At 37.1% G+C, this 23,950-nt stretch overlaps 1 protein-coding gene across 3 annotated transcripts in view; it reads left to right on the forward strand.

The window, feature by feature from the left end:
• Positions 1-305: 305 nt before the first annotated feature.
• Positions 306-23,950, forward strand: part of GCFC2 (GC-rich sequence DNA-binding factor 2) — a 36,299-nt gene continuing 12,654 nt past the window's right edge. Inside the window, exons 1-12 of one of the 3 annotated variants that reach the window (XM_045828886.1) lie at positions 306-651; positions 4,704-4,829; positions 9,342-9,566; positions 10,498-10,595; positions 11,276-11,394; positions 12,545-12,731; positions 14,136-14,259; positions 15,185-15,266; positions 15,792-15,904; positions 16,660-16,859; positions 18,513-18,663; positions 23,517-23,638. In XM_045828886.1, the coding sequence (XP_045684842.1) occupies positions 348-651; positions 4,704-4,829; positions 9,342-9,566; positions 10,498-10,595; positions 11,276-11,394; positions 12,545-12,731; positions 14,136-14,259; positions 15,185-15,266; positions 15,792-15,904; positions 16,660-16,859; positions 18,513-18,663; positions 23,517-23,638 (1,851 nt within the window). In that variant the 5' untranslated portion in view covers positions 306-347. Of the gene's footprint in view, positions 672-4,703; positions 4,830-9,341; positions 9,567-10,497; positions 10,596-11,275; positions 11,395-12,544; positions 12,732-14,135; positions 14,260-15,184; positions 15,267-15,791; positions 15,905-16,659; positions 16,860-18,512; positions 18,664-23,516; positions 23,639-23,950 lie in introns of those variants that run through there. The other 2 variants (XM_045828887.1, XM_045828888.1) reach the window with 2 other exon arrangements.

Here is a 23,950-nt window from a genome sequence, read left to right on the forward strand (position 1 = left end):
CCAGTCCAGGACACGGGCACAGCGATTCCAAGACAGTGTTTGCAGAAGGAGAGCCTGTGAGTGCTGCTCTCCGTGGCTCTAAGCACGAGAAGCCTGGGTGAATCTCCCTGCACCATCTGCACAAGCTGCCCTTCCAGAGGGAACATTTTGTATCCCCAGACCGGAGGTCAACCTACTCTTAGAAGACAAGGTACGCATGCGTACTACAAAGCAGTAGTCAACGGGGCGCGGGACGGGCGCGCGCAAGCGGCTGCCCGGCGGGGTCGGGAGCGCGCTCCGAATGGACGTCATTGACCCGGGTTGGCTGCTCCGGAAGAGATCGTGTGCACGGCGCCCAGGTCTACACCATGGCTCACAAGCCGAAAAGGACTTTCCGGCAGCGCCGAGCCGACTCTAGTGACAGCGATGGTACCGAGGAGCCACCTGCTGGACCTAGGGTGCTGGAGGAGCAGGCAGGCCCGGGCCCTGAGGACGAAGGACCTACTTCTGCAGGCGGTCGCGCAGAGGCAGCGGGACGGCCCCTTCGGGGCCCCGGCTCTCGGGGCCGGGGCCGGGGCCGGGGCCGGGTCTGGGCGAGTTCCCGGCGCGCCGCCCAAGAGGCTCCCCACGCGGACGGCGGCTTGGGCGCTCCAGGTGACTTGGAACAGCAAGGTGGGCGCCCAGGTGACGCGGTAAGGGCAGAGCGCGAAGAGGCCCGCGGGATACTCTCAAGATTTCTGCACCCCGCTGCTGACCACCAGCAATGGTCAATAGCGGAGATAGTAAGCTAGACAAGTGCCTGCGAGCACTTGTCTGCTTCCCAAATCTTCAGGAGGCTGCTTGTGGGAGTAGAAGGAATCCTGTAGGGCTTGGGGGCTCATCTTGACAGATGAACCATCACCAGTTACAGCTTTGGTGCAGTGCTTGATGTTTTTTTCTAACACCCTTAGGTAGACGAAAGTTATATGTGCCTTTTGGAAACGTCCTCAATTATTTTTCTAGAAAATACTCAACCAGAATATTAGATTAGAAGAATGCAGGCGACCGGCTCGAGACATTTTCTTTCACCTGTTTTCTTTTTCTCCAGTTATTTGGGGAGATTGAGATAAAAGTATATGTCACTAAGTAGCATTGACGACGCTATCAATAAAGGTGCAATAAAGGCATTAAATAGTAGTAGTAGTAGTTTCAAAATACCTTTACCTTGTTAAATACTGGATTCAAGCAGCATAAATTTGTTTGCATAGAATGTATTCTAGTGTGAATTGGGACTTGATAAGAATACAGTTTTTGGTTAGTCTTAAGGTAAAACAAAATTTTCTCCACTATTTTTAGTCCAAGTATTTTGGTGATTTCTTACTGTCTTTTCTAAATTTCTGTAACTTTTTATTTTTATACTCCATGTAGTCATCTTGTCACTGGAAAGGGAGGGGGGCCAATGCCTGCCCAGTCTGGAATGTGTGGGTTCTTGACTTCTTGTAGGAAAGGTTTCATAGCAGGAGTCCAGGTGATTCTGAGAGCACCTTTATTAAAGCTGGGGACAGGGAAGCAAAGGAAAGACTTCAGATAGAAGAGGCAAGGCCACAGCAACAGTAGTGAGCATGGACCTTACATAAGGAAGTCACAGTGACAGAAGTGAGCCACGCTGGGCTGTGTGCACTCAGGGAACAAGTTACAGAGGCAAAAGGAGAGGCCTTAGAGACAGGTTCAGGGGACTGGCTTGGGACAAGCTGTCTCTGCCCACTTCTCCCCTGGTTGCGAGTCTCATGGGGACCCTTAGAGCTTGGGATAAAGAGAACAAAAGTATACTCTTGAAGAAGAGGTAGGGGGAGGTGTGCAAGCATGCTGGAGAAAGCACCATTGGGTCCATTGTCTTAAGAATTTTTATCTGTTTTCTCAAGGTAGGAGCTTTAGGGCAGGTTTCAGGGGAGAGTCTCAATAGAATATTCAAAAGCTTTCCAGGTGTGTCTTTTGATAGGCTGATGGATCAAAATGAGCTGATAGGGGAGTTTGGGATCACTGTCTAGTCAGTTTCACTGCTTTACTTGGATTTGTCTGGCTAATTTATTCCCCCTACTTCATTTGGTCTGGGGTTTGGCTGGCATTACTGGCACTAACTGGGTCTCTGTTATCTGTCTCCCTGACCAGAGTGATTTTAGTTACTCACTCTGTGGTTGTGGAGGACAGGTATAAACCATCTGCTCCTAAGTGTCCTTGGTCAAGGAAGATAAGATCTCACCATTTATTAGCAGACTGTTAATGCTTGGTCTTGTTTAACTATTTGTCTCCGTTTTTCTCCACTTTCCAAGGAATTTTCCTAGCTTCTAACTATCCTGGTTAAACTTGAGTAGGGAGAAATGAGACCAAGAGTTGCCTTTTCTCTGGCCTTCTTTAAATTAAAAAAAAAAAAAAGTGGTCCTTAAACATTTTGGTCTTACTAATCCCTTTATACTCTTAAAAATAATTGAGGGTCCCAACAATCTTTTGTGGATTATTTCAGTTAATATTTACCATATTAAAAATTAGGGTAAATTTTAATTCATTTTGTAAATTAATCCATTACAACATAAGGATAAGTAACATTTTTGTGAAAAATAACTATTTTCCAAAAAATACTAAGAGTGGCATTGTTTTCAGTTTGCAGATCTTTTTAGTGTGTGACTTAACGGAAAGCAGCTCAATTCTCAAAGCTGCTTCTGCATTCAGTCTGTTGTGATACATAATTTCATTTGCAGTATGTAAAGAAAATCACAAATAGGTGATTGACAGGAGTACTTAATAGCCTTTTTAAAATCATTGAGAGTGTTTTGATTTAATGTTATAACAGCTCAGGTAAAATTTTTTGTAAAGGTTAGTTTGCAACATAAAAGGTAAAACTATCAATTTTTTTGTACCTCATTACATTAAAATACACTGGTGTATCTTGCTTTTTGAATGGATCTTTTTACCCATGCATGATTGGTAACATGTTTGACTATTTGGAAAGTATTGGTTCACTGAGTTTGCAGATCTTGCAAATATTGGTATTTTTTATGACTCCATATCAAAAAAAAATCCATTAATGTTACTTCTGATATAATCAGTCAGTTTTCTAAAATTCTAGTTTTCACATGAAATCTCTTAATTTCTGAAGTGTTAGGCACAACTTTGCTCACTTTTGTGAAAATGTTTGATATAGATATTCAGCTATCCGTGTCTGTGTAACTAGAGTTTGTCAGTTGTTGGAGTAAATGGGTGTTCCTTCTGGAAGCCGGTGGCTGCTGCCACGCACAGCTCATCACCCAGGTGCTTTTCCTTGAGGCAGCCATTGCATTATTGCAGTACATCCGAGAACTGCTTTGTGTATGTTCCCATTTTGTTCCCCAGATTATTAAAAAGATTTTTAAGGGTCAAGATTTAATGAAATTAATCATTTTTATTGCTTTATTAAGGACTACAAGTGAAACTTTTTGTTTTCCCCTGCCAGTGCATGGCAGTGAAGTACACAATGGCTGCTCCTTTAGATTGGTGTCGCTGTCTGGAATTGTACTAAGAGGCCAACAGTTTTAATCACCACCGCTTTTGCTTCATTATATAAATATCATCAGAGCAAAAAAGACTAGTAAAATGTTAATATTGTGATGAAAGTAATTCTGACTTGACAGACCCTCTGAGAGGGTCCCAAGGACCCCTGTCTATTGATGGACTATCCTATGAGAACCACTGTTCTGCTGTTCATCAGCCCTGAACATGAAGAGGAGTTGTCATAAGTAGCAATGACTAGAAAGATATAAGCTGCAACTATATTCCTTTGTCTTTTAAGTTTGATCTTACTGCAAACTTTTTTTTTAATTATATCTAGGTCTAATTAAGGAAAGTTTTTAAGACAAAGAGTACTATTTATGTAATCTTAAATGGTAAGATTATTAATAAAAATGACAAAATAATTGTGAATTAACATATCCTTTCTTGGCAATTATCAGGAATTCCTTTATATTTTGCTCATTTAATTCTCACAACACCTTTTTGGGTGTTATCTCTTAATGCTACCTTTGTTTAATAGGTTAATTGACAGACTAAGTGTCCTTCCCAAAATCACATAATGGAAATAGATCCATAATTGATTTGAGACTACAGTGCTCATTACAGTAATTCTTGCCACCAGCCGTTGAAATATGACATAATATAAAAAGAGCCTACATTCCAGAGTTAGGTGAACTTTCTGTTGCGAGCCCTGCTTCCCCACTCTTTAACATTGTAGCATCAGACATGTTATTTAGCCTCTTCAATCCTGATGAAAACACAAGTTCTCCTCAGTGATAGCATTTATTGATACTTTATAGAAATGTGAATAATCCTGATAAAGCAGATTCCGGCACATACTAACACATACTAAATGTGCATTAAATATTTTTTCTTTTTCTGTGTATTCACTACAATATTTTCTTTTTCATATTTTGTTTTTTTTTCTCTAATGTTCCCTTCCCTCTTCTCATTCCATCATTTAAAGAAGTATTTTACTAGATAAACTGGTAGTACAAATAGGGTGAATCTTGGTACATTTTTTAGACCATCCATTGGTTTTAGAAATAATGGAAGTTGGAGAAAGGTCTGTGTATCTACTTTACATATGTGGAGTAAAATTAGAACACCGTAGTGTATATATGCCGTGTGTTGCTCAGAACTGTAATTATTAATTCCAATATCTTGATTCTCTCTTGTTATATTCAAAAATATTCTGTTAGAATCCAGAACAGTTGATCTTTCAACAGATGAAGAGGATGGACCACAGCCTACCTCAGGAAGTAACGATGACCAGAGTTCATCTTCCAACAGCTCTAGCACTCTAGAAGAAGAATTTTCATCAATAGGTTGGTAATTTTGTAAGCTTTTTAAGAATTTTATTTCTAATATCACTGTTTTTCTATACCAGTGATCTTAATAACATAAACTCTATTAAAGTGTGGGGCAAGTAGTTAGTATTAATGATGGTCGAAGTTTCTATACTGACTGTTCATTTCCATTACATAACATACCTAGGGTCAGACAGCTTATGAGGGGCCCAACCAAGATTCAAACTCAGTCACTTTGCCCCAAAGCCTATGTTCTTAACCACTGTGCTATATTGGGTAATTCATGCCCATAACTCAAGGACAGTAAGAATTTGTCAGTGAGAAAGTCTGAGGTACAGGATGTAGCTTTTATAAAACTCAAGGAAAGATAACATAGCATGTGTAGGGAACTAAAAATAGTTGTTGGACTGAAAATATTTAGTTGGTGTTTAAGAACAGGAATGAAAAGTAAGCAAGCAAAGAGACAAATTGGAGTCAGGCAATATAGGGCTTGGGGAACCACTGAAAATTTTATATAACTAGATGACATGGCCGTTTTTGTGTTTTAGAAAAATCAGTCCAGTTCCGGGGTTGGCAAATTACTGCCTGTGGGCCAAATATAGTCCACCACCTGCTTTTGTAAATAAAGTTTTTGTAGTCACACTCATTCAATTACGTATTTTCTGAGGCTGCTTTTACACAGCAGAGTTGAGACATCGACAGAGACTTGATGCCTCAAGTCTCTTTGCCAGAGACAAAGCTCGAAATGCCTCTTACTGTAGCTCAAGGGTTCATAAGTTGTTCTGTGCTCTTTTTCAGTCTCATGAAACCTAAAACCACTTCTAAGGAAATAAGTAAAATACATAGCTTTATAAGGGAAACAAATGAATTTGGAATATAATTGTTAACATACTTTAAAAGTGCTTTATTAACTTATTAAATAGGAAGAACTAGTAGATCTTGTAATTTTTTTCCTCATACAGGTTTACAAGGGACAGATACTTAGTGATGAAGCCTAGTAGACAAGTGAAGCCCTGGCTAGACTCTAGCTACAGTGCTGTCCTGTGGAACTTTCTGTGATGGTGTAAAAATTCTGTATCTTCACTATCCAGTACATTAGCTGCTAACCACATGTGGCCATAGAGGTCTTGAACTGTGGCTAGACCAACTAAGGAACTGGATTTTAATTTGATTAAATTTAAATAGTCACATAGGGCAAATGGTTACTATATTGAACAGTGCTGCTATAGAAGATGGTGGATTAGACAGAGTAAGACAGTAATTGTAGAGTGTTGCAGCACTGAGCACCCAAGGAAAGAAGGCAGTGTTTAGAAAGTGTGGGATAGGTTTTAATTACAATGACTGAGGTGTTGCTGGCATGGAATGCCCAGGAGCAAGCGACAGTGAATGTCTGGCAGGGTGCAGGACAGCTGAGCACAGTAAAGGATCATCCCTCCACAAATGCCCCTTTGAGAAGCACTGATTGAAAGTTGAAAACTTGTCCTGTGAGGAACACTTTTTTCTTTCTGGAGAAGAAAAGATGTAGAGGGAATATAAGTTTAAGGACTGGTATGTGGAAGGAGCACATTTATTTTTTCAGATGATAGAACTATTAGAATGATCCAGTATTGGAATATTTGTCTTGAGATGTTCAGTGTTACAGAGACTACTTCTTACCAATGGGGTATGGTATTTAACCTCTACTCCTTAGATAGGATGTAAAATTTATTTCTGAGTTAAAAATCTATAAAAACATTTTTTATTACTATAAAGCAGTGTGCTTACTTTAGTAATTAGTCACATGTTTGCCCAACATCTGCTGTGTGGGAACCCTTGAGCTACATGTTGGCTATGGACAGGACAGGATAGAGAACTCTTTCTCTTGAGTTTTTTTGGGGAGGCTCCACCCACAGGGCACCCCCAGCCACCACAGATGAGAATAAGTCTACCAAGACATGATCTGCTTGGGGAGGAAAGGTGGTGGATCTCTCAAAGGAGAAGGGCCAGGAGCCTTTTCCTCAATGGCCTTTTATTGGATTCGTTTGCACAAGAATTCAGGTAAAGCTCATTAATCATTGTCAGGCAGTAAGGATCAAACAATAGATAACAAAGAATTCTGAGGTTCTTTGAGTCATGGTCAGATAGCTAAAGAGCTGTAAAACTTTGAGGAACAAACTTGCTTCTTACTTGGACCGTTCTAATTTAATTGAGAGCATTCTAAACAAAGCAGGTTTCACAGGATTTTACATATTCTTTCTTAGGCCTGATCACCTGGGGAACCTGCCCTTTCCAGCACAGGGCTGCACCACCCTCCTACATTGTTTCAGGCTTAAGGTATTGTTTTAGGTTTAAGAAAGGCAGGGGAAGTAAGGCAGCCAAGAGATTAGGAGACTTCTGGAAGACAGAATGAGGACTCAGGCTTTGTCAAAACTTAGGGGCAAGAGTCCATCACCCCATTTTGCTGTAGCCCCTAAAGTCCTTCCTTGGGGGCCTCCCACGTGATTGTGCCTGTCTTAGATCACTCCCCCCTTTGGGGAATCTTACCCGTCATTGGCTAACCAACCAAGCATTGAGGGCCAGTTATGGATGAAGTAAAAGGAGCAGAAGCAGCACTCCTGCCAGGGAGATAAGCTCTTGTCTCCTTAGTGACTTACGGTCCAAGGTCACTCCCTCAACCTTAGCCTTGGTGGGGGTTACAGCTTCTGAAACCAGGCAGGGCGGTTCCCAACAAGTTTTTACTTTATTGTTGCTTAAGAGGATTTGCTTTATGTAGCACTGATTTAACGTATCTCACCAGTAAGTCCTTTCATTGTGGTTTATTAACTAAATATTACCGAGTCATTTGCAGGTGACTCACTTCCAACTCAAGTATTTCTGTTTCTGTTTTCATACACTTAGGTATTTAAACCTAAGTGTATCATCTTAATCTGGTTACACATTAAAATCCCCTATGGGCTCAGATCAACTGAATCTGGATCTCTGGACTGGGAGCCTGGATACCAGCAGATTATCAAGCTCCCCAGGTGATTAATGTGTAGCCACCATCAAGAAGTGCCAGTGTAACCTGTTGTGATGGTTTTGAATTTTAATTCTGCTTTAGGTTATATCAGCTGTTTCTCAGCTTTAAAGATGTCATGTTGTCTGTAGTCACATCACAATAAAGTCATTAAAATAAGACAAAATGTAGAACCCTCTGGCATTCCATTACAATCAACATTTTTTTTCAAGTAGTTATTCAGCAGTTAAGAATCCAGTGCACTATGCGATTCTCCCCATGTATTTTAACATTACCCACAAGGAAAGCATGCAGCTGCAACCGTTAAATACTTCAGGAGGATGAAGAGACACCTGACCTATATCATGGTCCTGAATAAGTACTAATCTATAAAAAATAAATGACTTGATTTGATATTCCTTGTTTTGTTTTTTTGTTTGTTTGTTTTGTTTTTAATCCTCACCTGAGGATATGTTCATTGATTCTAGAACCAGAGGAAGGGGTATAGAGAGACACATCCTGTGAGAGAAAAACATTGATCAGTTGCCTCCCCTTTGTGCCCGGACCAGGGAGGGATTGAACCCACATCCTTTTGGTGCAAGGGATGACACTGCAACCAACTGAGCCACCCAGCCAGGAAGATATTCCTTGTTTTTAATGAACATATATTGGTTTCTAGCGATTGCCGCCTATTGTTTCATAATTAATTCAAGTACTTTTTGATTTCCTTAGTACTAATTATAATATATATTGGTCTGTGATTTCTGAAATCTTTTTTTCTGTTTCAAAAATTGGAACATTTCTAGCCCTGGCCAGGTAGCTCAGTTGGTTAGAGCATTGTCCTGCTATGCCAAAGTTGCAGGTTCAATCCTCAGTGGGATATGTACAAAAATCAACCGATGATTGCGTAAATAAGTGGAACAACAAATCAATGTCTCTCTCTTGCTCTCCCTATCCCCCTTCCTCTCTCTAAAATGAATAAGTAAAATCTTTTTAAAACATTGAAACATTGAAACATTTCTGCCTCTCTAGCAATATGATATTTTTTCTATTTATTTTTGAAGGAATTTGGACCATGGGGGGAAGATACCCTAATTAATATTTTGAAATGCTTGGAATAGTGAGAATTTCTCTTGCCATTTTGTTTAACCTTAGCATTTTACTTAAGAAACCATTTCTTCCCACAGCATAAAGATTCATTTCAGTTTAGATCATGCACGAAGACACTTGTTTTGAATTGGATGAGTCCATATTAATAAGTTTTATACACTATAAAATAAAGAAAAAATAAAACAAGGCTCTGTTAAAACCTGTTATCTTTTAATTCTCTCATTCATCTGATACTTCATTCAATTCATTTAAAGATAAATTTTAAGAATTAAATAAAATTTTTCTCAAATAATTTTCTTCTATTACTGATGAAGATATTGAGCCATTTACATTCATAATAGTAAATAAAAAATTACAAAACTGGTATGATTTTTTAATGTAAATATGAAGAATATTTATTTCTGTTGGTGCTTGGTTTTCAATATCCTCCTTTCCATTTCTTTCAGTGAATATCCCTGATGCAACTTTCATTCAGGCAGCCCGCAGAAAACGTGAATTGGCCAGGGCCCAAAAGGACTATATTTCTTTGGATGTCAAACACCCTTCCACCATCTCTGATATGAAGGGAAACAGTGAGGAAGATCCCGAGAGTGAGCCTGACGACCATGAAAAGAGAATACCGTTTACTCCAAAGCCCCAAACACTCAAACAAAGAATGGCTGAAGAAACAAGTACATATTTAATTTACTTACAATATATGAGCTTTAAGGCTTGTTTGCTAGAATATAATATTATAGTAAAACTTCCATAAAAACATCATGTAGTGTCTCATATTCTAAAGGGTATTAAAGTTGATTTTTATTTAATACCGATGTGGTCAAGGACGTTATGCCTCTAAAAGACATGTCTGTATCAAAGTGTTATCAAAGGGTATGTGTAATGTTTTTACTGTTATCCAGTTTCCACTCCATGTTTTTGGCTGGGTAAAAAAAAATTTCACGCTGTCTTATTTTTAATATTGAAAACTTACTGTCACCTTTATAAAGATTTTTTTTTTAACATGGAAGCATCTACAGGGATTTTAGGTGTCAGGTATTGAAATCTTCCCTGCTATAATAAAAGATTTCCTCAACCCATAATCTTTAGCTCTCAAAAAACTGTTTTCACATTTCTCATTTTTAAACTATTTTTTAGTAATATTTTTGTCACTTGAAATAGTATTATTGCAGAATGAGATTTGGTTCCTTATAACCCCAAAATTATTTTTAAATATTTAGATTCTCAAGTAGAATTCAGAAACTCTGATAAGGGAAGCCAAATATTTCTTTTTTTCCAATCTTTTCAATGAGTCTGTAGTGTTTTGAGTGGGACAGTTTAGTGACAAATGCAGTTTCTGGAGTTAGATTGATGGGTTTGATTCCCAGCTGCAGTACATCCTCAAGCAAGTTATTTAACCTTTTAAAGTCTGAGTTTCCTCATTTATAAAATGAGGGTGATTATAGGGACCTATTCCCAGAATTATTGTGAAGAATAAGTTAACACTGGCAAAAAACTGCTAAGCCAGCACATTGTAAGTCTCTCAAAAATGTTAGCTACTGTATTAAAAAGGGAAAGGTATTGAATATTTATACATTACTGTTTTTTGTTGTTGTTTTTTTCTAGCAACCAGAAGTGAAGGAACAAGTGAAGAAAGTCAGGAAGATGAAAATCAGGATATTTGGGAACAGCAGCAAATGAGGAAGGCAGTTAAAATGACAGAGGTAACAATTCTCTTACATCATGTGGATTAGTTTGCTGTGACAGCTCTAACAAATTGCCAGAACTGGGATGGCTTAAAGCAAGAGACATTGATTCTCTGACCAATGAGGGAATTTGTGGTCTCTGCTCTGGCAAGATGGTTGTGTTTTGAGAGGTCCAGAAAAAAAGGAAATTACTCTGATATTCCAAAGATATGTTATCTTAGATGCAAAAAGATGACATGCTCAGTTTAGGTGAAGATTTATCTTTGTTAGGGAAAAACACCACCATAGGACATGCTACCCGCCATGAACTGCTCTTAGTTAGGAAGTTTTAACTTCAGACCTCCCTGTGTGGTTACTTTGGCCTCTGTGTTTGTGAGGCCGCCATGCAGGCTTCCCCTGAGCATGTCAGGTTTACTGTGTGGCTCCCTTTGTTGTCCACAGGCACAAAACCAGCTTTAAAATACACTCAGAACCAAACGTTGGGAAAAATAAGATTTTGTAATTTGCCTCTTGCACATTAAAGTTCTAAATTTTAAAACTAAGAGTTTTGAAAATATTTTATTGTAATTAGCAAAAATGTCAATGTCATGGAATTTGGAGCTGATGAAATCTTCAAGTATATAATCTACTTTTATGCTATTAATAATTGTGAGATTAATGAATGTTGAAAGCAACACTAATTTTTATATTATTTTTAGGGAAGAGACATAGATCTTTCTTCCCACAGTAGTGATTTTCAAACAGTGAAGAAGTTTGATACTTCCATTTCATTCCCACCAGTAAATTTAGAAGTTATAAAGAAGCAATTAAATACTAGGTAAGTAATATTCATATTAAAATTTACATTTATCCTAGATATTTAACAGTGAAAAAATTAGCACTAACTATATAATCTTTAAAACTATTAATATATTAAACAGATTTTTAGAAAAAGCATCACTAACAAAACTGATTTTCTTTCTTATATATCTTTGTGGTCTTTAAAATAGGTGTATATTACATGGTTAAAATCCATAAATATAAAATTCTGCAATTTTTGTACTTAATGTTTTTATAAGCATTTATCTGCAATGTTAAATAGTTGTTAATTTTTAAAAATAATATGTTGGGAGTGATGACAGCAAAATGCCAGAGTATAAAACCCTAGACCTCATTCCCTCACAAAGATACCAACTTAAAAACAATATATGTTTAAAAGCCTTTAGGAGAACTCCAGAAACCCATTAGAAAGTCACAGTATCCCAGGCAATCTCAAAGTCAAGAATAGCCACATTGTAATGGGTAGGAAAAACCATTCCTTCGACTGCATTAGCCTCTCCCATAAGCCAGCACTGCTTGTAATAGAGAGAAAAATGTAACTACAGGCCTTAACTGTGATAACATAAAAGTGGAAGCAACCAAAATATTCATCAACAATTGAATGGATAAAGAAAATGTGGTATTTATACACAATGGAGTATTATCTCCCTAAAAAAGGAAGGGAATCCAATAGGGATGAGCCTTGAGGACTAAGTGAAATAAGCCAGTCATGAGGAGATAAATGCCACATTATTCTACTTATATGAGGTATCTAAAGCAGTCAGACTCTAGAAGCAGGGAATGGAATGGTAGTTGTAAGGGATTCGGGGATGAGGAAACGAGAAGAGTTAGAATTACAGCTATTACATCTAGTATTGCATACAATTCAGAATTTCATACTAAGGGAAAGGTAGGAAAGGACTGAAACTACCCTATGATTAGCTTGAGCACCTGGAACCTCTCAGTGTCCTTCCCTGCTTTTCCCTTTGAGCCACTTTCTTTATGTTGCTCTCCTTTGCAAAGTCTCTTAAACCCAGGTTTATGTGGTTGTCGGTTTCCTTGGTGCTCTCTGTAAGGTAGCTTTGAAAAAACTTTCATCAGAGTGCTACTTACTGCAGTAGAAAAGAGAGTTTGAAAAACAAATCCATGTTTATCTTTTATTTATATAGATTAACGTTGCTACAGGATACACACCGCTCACACCTGAGGGAATATGAGAAATACATAGAAGATGTCAAGAGCTCAAAGAGTGCCATCCAGAACCTAGAGAATTCATCAGAGCAAGCTCTAAATATTAAATTCTATAAAGACATGAAAATTTATGTGGAAAATTTAATTGACTGCCTTAATGAAAAGGTACATGGCTATAAAGATTTGTATTATTTACTTTTTATAGAGAAATTTCTTTTCCATGTGATGTACGAAAAGCCTAACTCCCATAACTGAATATTTCCCTCTAGTGTTTTTCCTACCCATTTTTATATACTGAAATATTAAGTATTCCCTTACTGATTGATATTACAGGGTATTATAAAGTCTCCTGCTTGAGAGAAATTCCTAGAAAGTGAATTATTAAGTCAAAGAGTCTAGGTATTTTTAAAGCGTATGAAACATTGCTAAACTATCCTCCAGAAAGATTGTATATTTTATTTTTAGTTTACTATACTTAAAAAAAGCTTATTATTTTTATATATTTATTTCAATCTCAGGCAAACCCTTTGTTTTGTTAATACATGTAGTTTTTCTTTTGAATTGTTTTTCTTCTTTGCCCACTTATCTTTTTGGTTCATAACGGCAATTTTTTTCCTTTTTTCTTGTTTTTCTGCCTCTACATTATGAAGTTTTTTATTGTTTTAGTTTTTAATGCTTTATCCTACTTGGCATAGATAAACTTTCCAATTTATTTTGTCTTCTGGTTTTGTTTGTGATGGCTTTTTGACATCCACAAGTTTTGAAATTTTTGTGTTAATCATATTTTTTAATTATTTTTTCCCTTTGTGGTTTCTTGGGGGGCGGGGGGGTGTTTACACATTCTAAGTCCATTCATTACGGTCTTGAGTTCCTTTTTTTAACCATTTTAGAAATATACTCTACTTTCTGCATTACTTTTTAATTTACTATTGTTTTAAGTTGACTACCTTTTAATGTCACTACTTTAAAGTATTTATTACAATGTAATTTTCATCATTCACCCTTGAAGAAGTACACTGTTAAAAGTCTTGCAGGCCTGCACATTGATGCAGGTATGGAACATCATTGAAGTGGGGAAAATTACCCCAGAAATACTTGTATAAGAATGCCAGTATCAAAATCATGCATTTCTGCTTCACAACTTTCTTACCTGTCAGGTCTCTTCCATGCTCCACTTTCTGTTATTTTACCAGTTTCCTCAAGCACCACCCCACACACACAGTCTGCTCCCTCAGCCTATAAAGAATGGTTGCACCCATCATTTCTTCCTCCTCTTCTGTCTCAAAGAAGAATCCTTCTTCTTATCCATGTTCCTAACTTCAGCCCATTTGGTTTCATTATTATGATATGTATAGCTGTTCTAGTAAGTTGATTTTCTGCTTATTATTAATATTGTAAGTATTTGCAGCTAAGTCTGTTCCTTACAGTGTTTTTTTAAGTTGAGATATGATAGTATGAAAATGTTTCTTTATATGAGAATAGAGCATTTATACGTGCTGATATGTAAATATTACATTTTATTAGTTTTTACTGATGACCTACAAAATGCTACTTATATATGTATTTCAGATTATCAACATCCAAGAAATAGAATCATCCATGCATGCACTCCTTTTAAAACAAGCCATGACCTTTATGAAACGCAGGCAAGATGAATTAAAACATGAATCAACGTATTTACAGCAGTTATCACGTTAGTGTTTTTCATCTTCAATATGATTATTCATTAAGCTAAATTATCAGCTGGAGAATAAAAATATTTTATTCCTGTATTTAAAAAATTGTTTTTTGCATATTTTCCCATCAACCTTTAACCCACTTCCTTCTAAAAACCCCAAAACATTTAGAGCTAGGGCTTTAAAATGTCTTCAGTTAGGCATGAGACTAAAAAATAAAAATTACAACTGTGCATTTAATGACAATTTTTATATGAGTAGACAAATTCATATACTGCATCAGAAATCTAACTTTATAAAGTTTCCATAGCCCTCTATAACAGATTTGTTATAGAGGTTAAAGAAATTCTGGTTGATTTCAATGTAGAATCATATGTAAGATCTCATATAAGATTAGGATTCAGCCTTTTAGTTCTCACACTGGTTTTTGTTTTGTGTTTTTTTTCTGAGATGTCTTCCTCTGGTTAAGGTGTGTGAGGGGATAGGGAAGGTGCTAAGACCATTGTCAAGTAGGTGGTGATAGCAAAAGCAAAATGACTTTCAAACATGTGGCGTTTAGTCGGTCATAATTTATGGTATATACTAAAATAGGAAATAACATTCATAATGCAAATGTATGCATTTAGCTACAGGGACAAAAAACTGGTGAAACTGCTAAAAAAGAATATAAGGGAAAGAAACCTAATAGTAGAATTTTGCTACTGTTCTCAAGTGCTGAACTATATTGTCCAGCCAAGGTACATTTTCTTAGGCTTGCACACTAGATGTCTGTTAATATTGTGATAGGGAGTCAACATGGCAATTTCATTGCATGATGAAATACAGAATTTAAGTATATTACATGTGTGTGTTTATATATATGCATATATAGGCATATGTATACACACCTGAGATACAACTTTTATTTTCAAAGTGTTATACTTTATTTCTTTTGAAAACTAGGCAAAGCTGAAACATCAACAAATGGAAGCTTAGCTATAGATGAAAAAACTCAACGGATTTTAGAAGAAATCGAATCTCGAAGGTACCTATATAAAGGGAAGACTTAAAGCATCATTGAGCAAGTATTTTTCACTACTTAAGTGTAGTAAACACTTAACCTAACTGTAACCTAACAATTTAATTTGTGAGAATGATGTAAAACCAAAATATAGTTTAACAATCTTAATATAATTTAAACCTTCAACTGCAAGGTTTAAAAACACACATGTATTTGGTTTAGTCCAAAGGAATAGGTAAAATGGCCTTTATCTGGCTGGGAACTGCTGCTAAGGAGAAGCCAGCCCTGATTGTGCTGTTACCCATTCTTCAGAATTGGGTAGCCAGTAGTAATGTCCTAGGCGGGATTGTCTTATAAGAATAAAGAGGGAGAACGACAAATTCACATTAATGAAGCTAAAATGTCAAAAATATTAACATAAAATGTGCTAATAATAATGTTGTATTTCTGGGAATTTTATATAAATTATGACTTTTTCTGTTTCAAAGCATTCACTTTCAGCAGGAGCTATTTGGTTTTAATTGATTTTTGGTTTATTGCAAAATACAGGACACAAAGAAGACAAGCAAGGGCGCTTTCTGGGAACTGTGATCATCAGGAAGGGACATCCAGTGATGATGAACTGTCTTCAGCAGACATGACTGACTTCCAAAAAAGCCAAGGTCAGCCACCAAGTTGCTAACGTATCTTTATGTGAAGCATTGAAATGGTGGGAATTGCTTTGCAGTGATTGTCCTTAAATATATAAGTTACAGAAAATAGTTGGGAAATTTCAGGAAAAGACACATTTTTTTTTACCTTTAAGGCTTCTCCTACTTCTTAAAAAAATGGATTAAATGGAGAGCATTATATTACTGCATCTTTTAGTTTGTTTTTTCCTTCAGCCCTTCTCATCTCTTGTTATAAAGGAACCGTGGACATTTTTGGTTTTATTTTTCCACTACATACTTTCTATGTTATGACTTGTAACTTAAAATAATTGAATATAGAAAAGCCATTGTGGCATTATGAGAGGGTAAAATACATATGGTTTAAAGAGTTGTGGGCTTTACAGAGTTTGAAGAGGGACTCTGTTCTGTGTGGTCTTGTACAGATTCCTCAACCTCCCTAAACCTGATGTTTGTTTGCTTGTTTACTGTCTGAATAAGTAGGCTAGTGACACCTACCTTTTAAGGAAGATAGTTATGATGAATGAGATAATACATTTGTAATGTTTTGGCATATAGCGGGGGCTCAGTAAATGTTATATTTTATTAGTGTTGATATTATTATTACTAAAGGGGTTTTTAATAAAAATTAATTTATATGTTAATATAAATTAGGAAAGTTTTTAACTCAATTGATTACATGGTTTATATGTCTGTTTATAGGAAGCACACTTAAAATGCATTATAACAAAGACTCATTTTGTTCACAGGTGACATTTTAAAAGATCATAAGAAGATTTTTGAAGATGTGCATGATGATTTTTGTAATATCCAGAATATTTTGTTAAAATTTCAACAATGGCGAGAAAAGTTTCCTGATTCTTATTATGAAGCTTTTATTGGTTTATGCATACCAAAGCTTTTAAATCCGCTGATACGAGTTCAGTTGATTGACTGGAATCCTCTTAAGGTATTTAAGAAAATAAACCTGATCACATCAGTTATTAAATTCTCTTGTTATCAGGTTAGCTATAAAATACCTGGTACCTGGCCTTTAGAATTGGAGTTGATAATTGGTGCTTTGGTGTAGTAGTCTACAGCCATCTTGGTTTGCACTTTATTTTTGAGGCTGAGGGGCACTAAACTCTATTAAAAGAAACACTATGTTTTTTAAGTTTGTTCTTTGATAAGTAAGTTTAAGATCACTGAAAAAGTAAAGGTAATATTAAGCCTTAAGAATTCTCCAGTCTTGGGAAATCGACAAAGGTACCAGGAGTTCTGAAGTTGCAGATAACTTATTAGAAATAGATGGTTAGTAAAGCTACTGCATTAAGGAGGAGGAATGTTAATGGGGATTTTAAAGGTACATAGGATTTAAACAGGAGGGGAAAGAGAAAAAAAGGTATTTCATAAAGGTGCACAGGGAAAAATAGAGTTCAGGAGCTAGATACTGCACAGATGTTCAGATCCTAAATTAACAGATAAGAACTTGTTTTTGGTTAATAATGGGAAGAATAATGTGATGAAAGTAAGGTTTTAAGAAATCCTAGCAGAAGACTAACTTAGAGGGAAAATAAAAGGTGAAGATATATACTGGAAGGATTTGCTGTAGCCCAAGTCCTGAGTGATGAATTCCTTAGGGTGATAGGGACAATGGAAAGAGAAAAAGAGTTGATTACAGAGGGCATAATGAAACAAGAATTCATAAAATACTAAAAACCCCACATCCAAATGTGATCACAAAGTTTGGATTGTGGGTTATTAAAATAATGCTAGTTCCATTAATAGCAGTAGGGACTTTTCAGAGAGGGAAAGGGTTTTGAAAGAAGTTACACTTTACAGATAATGAAATGATAACAGGATGTCCATCTAGGTATGCCTATAAGCAAACAACAATGAGATCATGAAATTCTAGGAAGAGAGGAGAGCTGAAGGTAAAGATTTAACAAAGTGAAGGATAGAGCCATGTTCTATCTTTATCTGCCCTAGTCATGCATGCCTGTTGGCTCTGTGTTAGGTTCAAGGCCATATAGTCTGCATAGTAGAGGAACCAAGTTTATCTCTAAGAAAGTGGTAGGTACCTAGTGGGACAGCAGCCTAGCTGTTAACCACTCAAGGTGAATGGAGTACTCTGTAATGCCTAGCAGAGATCTGTTCATTTATTCATTCAACAAGTAATAATCGGCCATTTGCTACTTGCCTAGTAAGCTAAATCCCATGCAGAATACACATTTGAGCCTGTGAGAGTTGAGAGAGCCAGAAGTGAATTTTACGTGAGGTGAATAAATTTTTATAAGTAAATAATAAGTGTTATTCTTATAAATATGTATTTTGCTCCTAACGGTGCTTGCAGTGTGGTCAGCTCTGAACATACAGTGGGCACTTTTAGAGTAATTGTCATACAAAAGGACATACGAAAGGCATCCATATTGCACAGATGTCCTGTCTTAGTCATGTCACCCTATGTAGCTTTGGGGTTCGGTGCTGTATATATGGAGTTAAAGTACAAAATTCTTCTCCTTTGATCCTCAGAAAACTCTGGTGGTTACTGGAAAAGCTAGCCATTTAAAAATAAACTAATGTTTAAGAATTTATTTATAACTTTGGTAATTGTATTTATAAGTTTGATTCTGTAGGTTTAAAACAGATGTCATGGTTCACATCTATAGAAGAATTTATGGATAAGAGTATGGAAGATTCAAAGAAGGAAGATAGTTCTGATAAGAAAATCTTATCTACCATCATCAACAAAACAATTATTCCTCGACTTACAGGTGTGTGTTTGTAATCTTGATATAATTAAATTCTTCCAGAGCAAAGTGTAAGATCACTACTTTCTGTTACAGTCACAGAAGTTTTTGAATACAAGAAAATGTAATATGCAGTAAAAATCAACAGATGTCATAATTTAAGCTGGTTAAAAAATGCTTGTTTGTGCATTGGATTTGCTATCAAAGCATTGATAACCTTTTGCCTTTAGCATTTGTGACATTAGTGTTACTTTTATAACCTCTAGATCATTTATTAGTGGCACACTTCTGTCCTTACTACTGTATTTTTTCTTTTCCTTAACTTGTCCCCTTACATTTCTTCTCCTTATTTCTTCTCTCTTTAAAGAAGATACTACTGCGGTTTCCTCACTTCCGCCCCTGGCAATCAGAAGCACTTGCACTGATGCTTATGCTTCAGTCTAAAGAGGTGTTTTACCTGAATCTGTACTTGGAGAGGATCTCTGTCACTGAGAATGGATTCTGACAGCACAGTTTGCATAACTCCTAAAAGATGAAGCAGTCAGTTTTGTATTGCTTCTCAGCCACCTTGACCAAGTTTTTTCTCAGTGTAACTTGCTGTGTGATCATGAGGTGTATTAGGAAGTTGCTACTTTTAACCAGCTGTATTAGTGATAGTGTAGCTGTGTGACTCATTTGGGTACTCTGTGGAAAACTCGAACTACTTCATTTACAATTAAATAGTCCCTCAAATAAGTAGCATTATGAGAAATTAACATTTTATATTTATTCTCATGTCCTATCTGGACCCTCTTTACACTCGTCTTGGGCTCCCTGGATAATTTCACACTCTCCTTTAGTGCCATCTGCATCTGTGTTCAGCAGGGTAACTACTAACTATACGTGAGTGTTAATATGTAAGTTTCTACTAAGAAAGATTAAAATTCAGTGTCTGAGTCACACCGGCCATATATTAAATGTGCAAAACCCAGATGAAGCTCTTAGATATTGCAGATATAAGATGTTTTTTCTGTCATCACAAAAAGTTCTTTTGGATATTGCTGCTCTACGTAATTTTAAATCCAAAAGAACTGGAAAAGTCAAGTCCAGGTCTCTTCTTAGAGCACCAGATCTCTCTTATCAAAGTACCTATGAACACATCCACTTTTATGTGGTGCAGGCACTCAAATCTCACTTGCAAAACCATACCTGTCGTCTTTGCTCAGACCTGCCTCTCTGTATTCCTTATCTAGAAAATAGCACCTCCATCTACCCATGTGTTCAAATCTGACCTTCAAGTAATGCAGTGTTTCTTCTTTCTTACCTCTTTATGTAAGCAACGGCCGATTCTGTTATCTTTTTTTCTTTTTCTGAACCAATTTCTATGCTATAATCATAGTGATCCGTGTAAAATGTGAGTCTGACTCTATTTTACCTCACTTGAAACACTCTTGAACATAGCTTTCTAGGCCTTTCAGAATCACATCTGTTTACTAATTCTCCAGCCCCATCCCTTTACTCCTTCTCATTCCCACCTCTCCTGCCCTTCCTCTGTACTTGCTTAGGCATTTATATTCCAGAGCACAAATCTAGAGCACATTTGTATGCTCCATCTGGTTACCCCCAAACCCCACCTCTGTCATCTGGCTAACCCCTCTTCGTCTTTCGGGATTCAGTATGGACATCACCTCTAGGAACTGGTTTAGGCATTCCTCTCTGGGTTCCTGTAGCACTCTGGACTCATACTTACGATGGCAATTGCAGTTGCTTATATAAGTATTTGTATTTGCCATCGGACAAAGCTGTTCAAGCCAGCTACCTAGTGTTATTTCTTGCTATGTCTCCTGTATTTAATGCTAGGCATGTGGTAGGCTCTCAGTATTAGTGGACTGAATATTTTTAAGGTTATTAGAAGCCTAACCTTCTAGGTGTTTGAGAAATAGCCGTTTTAGTTTTGGCTTATTTGGGGTTTTTTTAACCTATTTATTTTTTCTGTTATTTAACTTGCATTTTATAAGGGTCTGCCTGTGTCAGATACTGTTGTTGTTTCTGCATGTAGAGCAGTGAACAAAATAATAAATTCTTGCCCTTGTGGAGCTTACATTCTGTGAGGAAGACAGATGATAAACAAGATAAATAAAATCTAGAGCACATTAGTTACAAGAGCTAAGGAGAAAAATTAAATAAGGGGAAGGGGTACAAATTATCAAAGATAAATTATCCAAAGAACCCTGAAACACTAATTTGAAGGAATATGTGCACCTCTATGTTCACTGCAGCATTATTTACAATAGCCAAGATTTAGAAGCAGACCAAGTGTCCCATCAGTAGTTGGATGCAGTGAAAAGCTATAGTACATTTATACTATGGAATACTACTCAGCTGTAAAAAAAGAAGAGAGAGCGAGAAGGAAATCTCATACTTTGCAGCCACATGGATGGCCCTGGAGGGTATTATCCTAGGTGAAATAAGCCAGTCAAAAAAAACACACATACCATTAGATCGCACTCATATGTGCAATCTAATGATCAAAAAGAGCTAACAAGCAAAACAGAGACAAAGTCATAGATAGAGAGCAGCTGACATATGTCTGGGGTGAGGGTGGGGGGGATTGAGCGAAAAGGAAAAAAGAACTCTTGGCATGGACAACAAACAGTGTGGTGATTGCTGGGTGGTGGGGGAGGGGTGGGGGGAAGATAGACAAGGGTAGAGAGGGATAAATGATGATGGCAGGACTTGACAGGGTGGTGAACGCATGGTACAGGACACAGATGGTGTGTTGTAGAACTGTAGACACAAAACCTGTGTAGTTTTGTTAACCAGTATCACCCCAATAAATTCGATAAAGAGAGGAAAAAAATATTGTTAAGAAATATATAAGGAAGAGAAATATATTTACAGTATTTATTGAGAAACATCCATGTAAAATGGACCGGTACAGTAAAAAAAAAGAGATGAACACAATTTAAAATCGGTTGGCCAGGGAAGGCCTTCCTGAGAAGGCCACAAATGAGCCTGAGCAGATTTCAAAAGGAAGTGAGCCATATGAATCCTGAGGGAACAGCACCCCGGGCAGCAGAAACACCAAGTACAAAGGCCTCAAGGCAGGAGCTAGCCTGATGTACTTGACAAACTGTGCTTAGGTCAGTGTAGCTATAGTGGAGTGAGCAAGGAGGAGATTAACAAGAGGTTAGCAAGAATGGCATTCATTTGTAAGGACTTTTGTGAAAGAGAACCATTTGAAGAGTTTTGAACAGAGAAGTGACATGGTCTACCTTAACATTTAATAAAATCACTCTGGTTACGAAGTTGGGAATGAACTGTAGGCAAGCCAGTTATGAAGCTTTTGCAGTAATCCAGGCAACAGAATACAGTGTCTTGGACAGGATGTTAAAAGTGGAGGTGCTGAACAGTGGTTGACTTCTGTATGTATTTCAAAGGTAACACTGACAGAATTTGTTAATGTTGTGGTTGTGGAGCAAGAGAGGAAGAAACAGGAATGATTCCTGGTTTTCTTGCCATAAGACTGAGAGAAGCAAATTTAGAGTAGGAGGTGTGTCAGAAGCTCAGCTTGACATGTCTTGAGTTTAAGATGCCTCTCACGCAAGTGGATATGTCAATGAGGGAGTTGAGTATGTGAGTCTAAAGGAGAGGTCTGGATAGGAGAAATAAATTTGGAATTTATGAGCACACATATGGCATTTAAAGCCACCAAGATATCTTTAAATGCTAAGGGTGTAGATATGGATAAAAGAGAGAAGGTGACCAGAGTTCTGAGGTATGCTGTCATCAAAGAGGTGACAGGCAGCCAGCAAAGGAGAGCAGAGAGGCAGGTGGGGAACCAGGTCAAGAATATGTTTCTAGAGGGAATGATCAACTGTTGTAATTGTTGCTGATAAATCAGATGGGGATTAGACTCAGCTATTTATTAGATTTTGTGATGTAAAGGTCATCTGTGACTGGTTGGGGAGACAGCGTAACTGAAGTAAATTCAAGAGTTAATGGGAGGAGAGAAATCAGAGGAAGGAAGCTTAGCCATTTTTTTTTATTTTGTTTTAAAATGAAGGAAAGAAAGAGTGCAGTACTGAAGGGGAAAGTGGAGTCAAGAGACCAGTTATTTTTAATACAAGAGAAATAATTGTTTGTAGGCTGATGAGAAAGGTCCAGTAGAAGTGATGATGATACCAGAGCGAGAGCACAGAATTCCAGAGCAGAATCTTCAAATAAGCCAAAGGGTTTGGGATCTGCTGGCCTCAGTGAGGAGCATGAATGCTTCATCCACAGGAATGGGAGACAAGTTAGGCTGTGCAGGCACACATGCAGGTAGGTGAAGTAGGGGCTTAAGGAGCTTCTCTTCTGCCTGGTTCTATTTTCACATCAAATTAGTAAGTAATCTGCTGAGAGTGAGAGCACAGGAGAAGAGAAGAAACATTCATCCAGAAGAGTAAAATCCATTAACTTTTGGGTTTAATGGATTAACTCTTCTTAACTCCATAAATGAGGAGGAAGAAGACAGGAGATAATCCTCTAGAGGAGAGGGAGAAGGAATGGGCCAGGGGAACAGTGTGATTGCTGAGCAGCATTCAGCATTCACTAGAGCTTCATGGTGATGAATTTAAAGTGTAGTTTTTTCCCAGCCATGTTTTAGCTTCACGATGGCAAGTGCAGACTCGGTGACAAGATGGATTTAACAAGGGGTGGTTTAGCCAGACAAGTTCTACAAGCCCGAAAGGATAAGGAAATTAAGGATGTAGACAAATATGTAATGGTAATGATTGGTGTGGATTTTAAACCACAAAAGGAAAGAAGTAATCTTTGCTAAAAAACTTTGGTTGTTTATATGTAACAAGTACAGCAATTGAGTAAATAATTGTGTACCACTGAAATTTTTGTTTCAGACTTTGTAGAATTTATATGGGATCCTTTGTCGACCTCACAGACCACAAGTTTAATAACACACTGCAGAATGATTCTTGATGAACTTTCCATTTGGGAGGATGAAGTTAGTAAAGGCAAACAGGTAATAATTTCCAGAGTTATAAATTTCTTTATTTATATATCAACATAATTTTATTATAAATCTTTTTTACAGAAGACACACAAGGCATAATTACCAGAAAACTATTTGGGGGAAACGTACTTAGTTCTGATTTATAGGAACTAGAATTGACCATTTTTTTTCTGTTTATACTAATAATACAAAAGACACTTTGATACCTCTGAATACTCTTGACAGGAATGGTTATCATTATTACAGGATGCACATACATATAATAAGACCCAGGTTAATTGTTTGTACTCTTATTAGCTTATTTCTCTGTTCAGTGGCCTG

The sequence above is a fragment of the Phyllostomus hastatus genome, unplaced genomic scaffold, assembly GCF_019186645.2.
Source record: "Phyllostomus hastatus isolate PE091 unplaced genomic scaffold, TTU_PhHast_1.1 phas_scaffold_78, whole genome shotgun sequence".
NCBI lineage: Eukaryota > Metazoa > Chordata > Mammalia > Chiroptera > Phyllostomidae > Phyllostomus > Phyllostomus hastatus.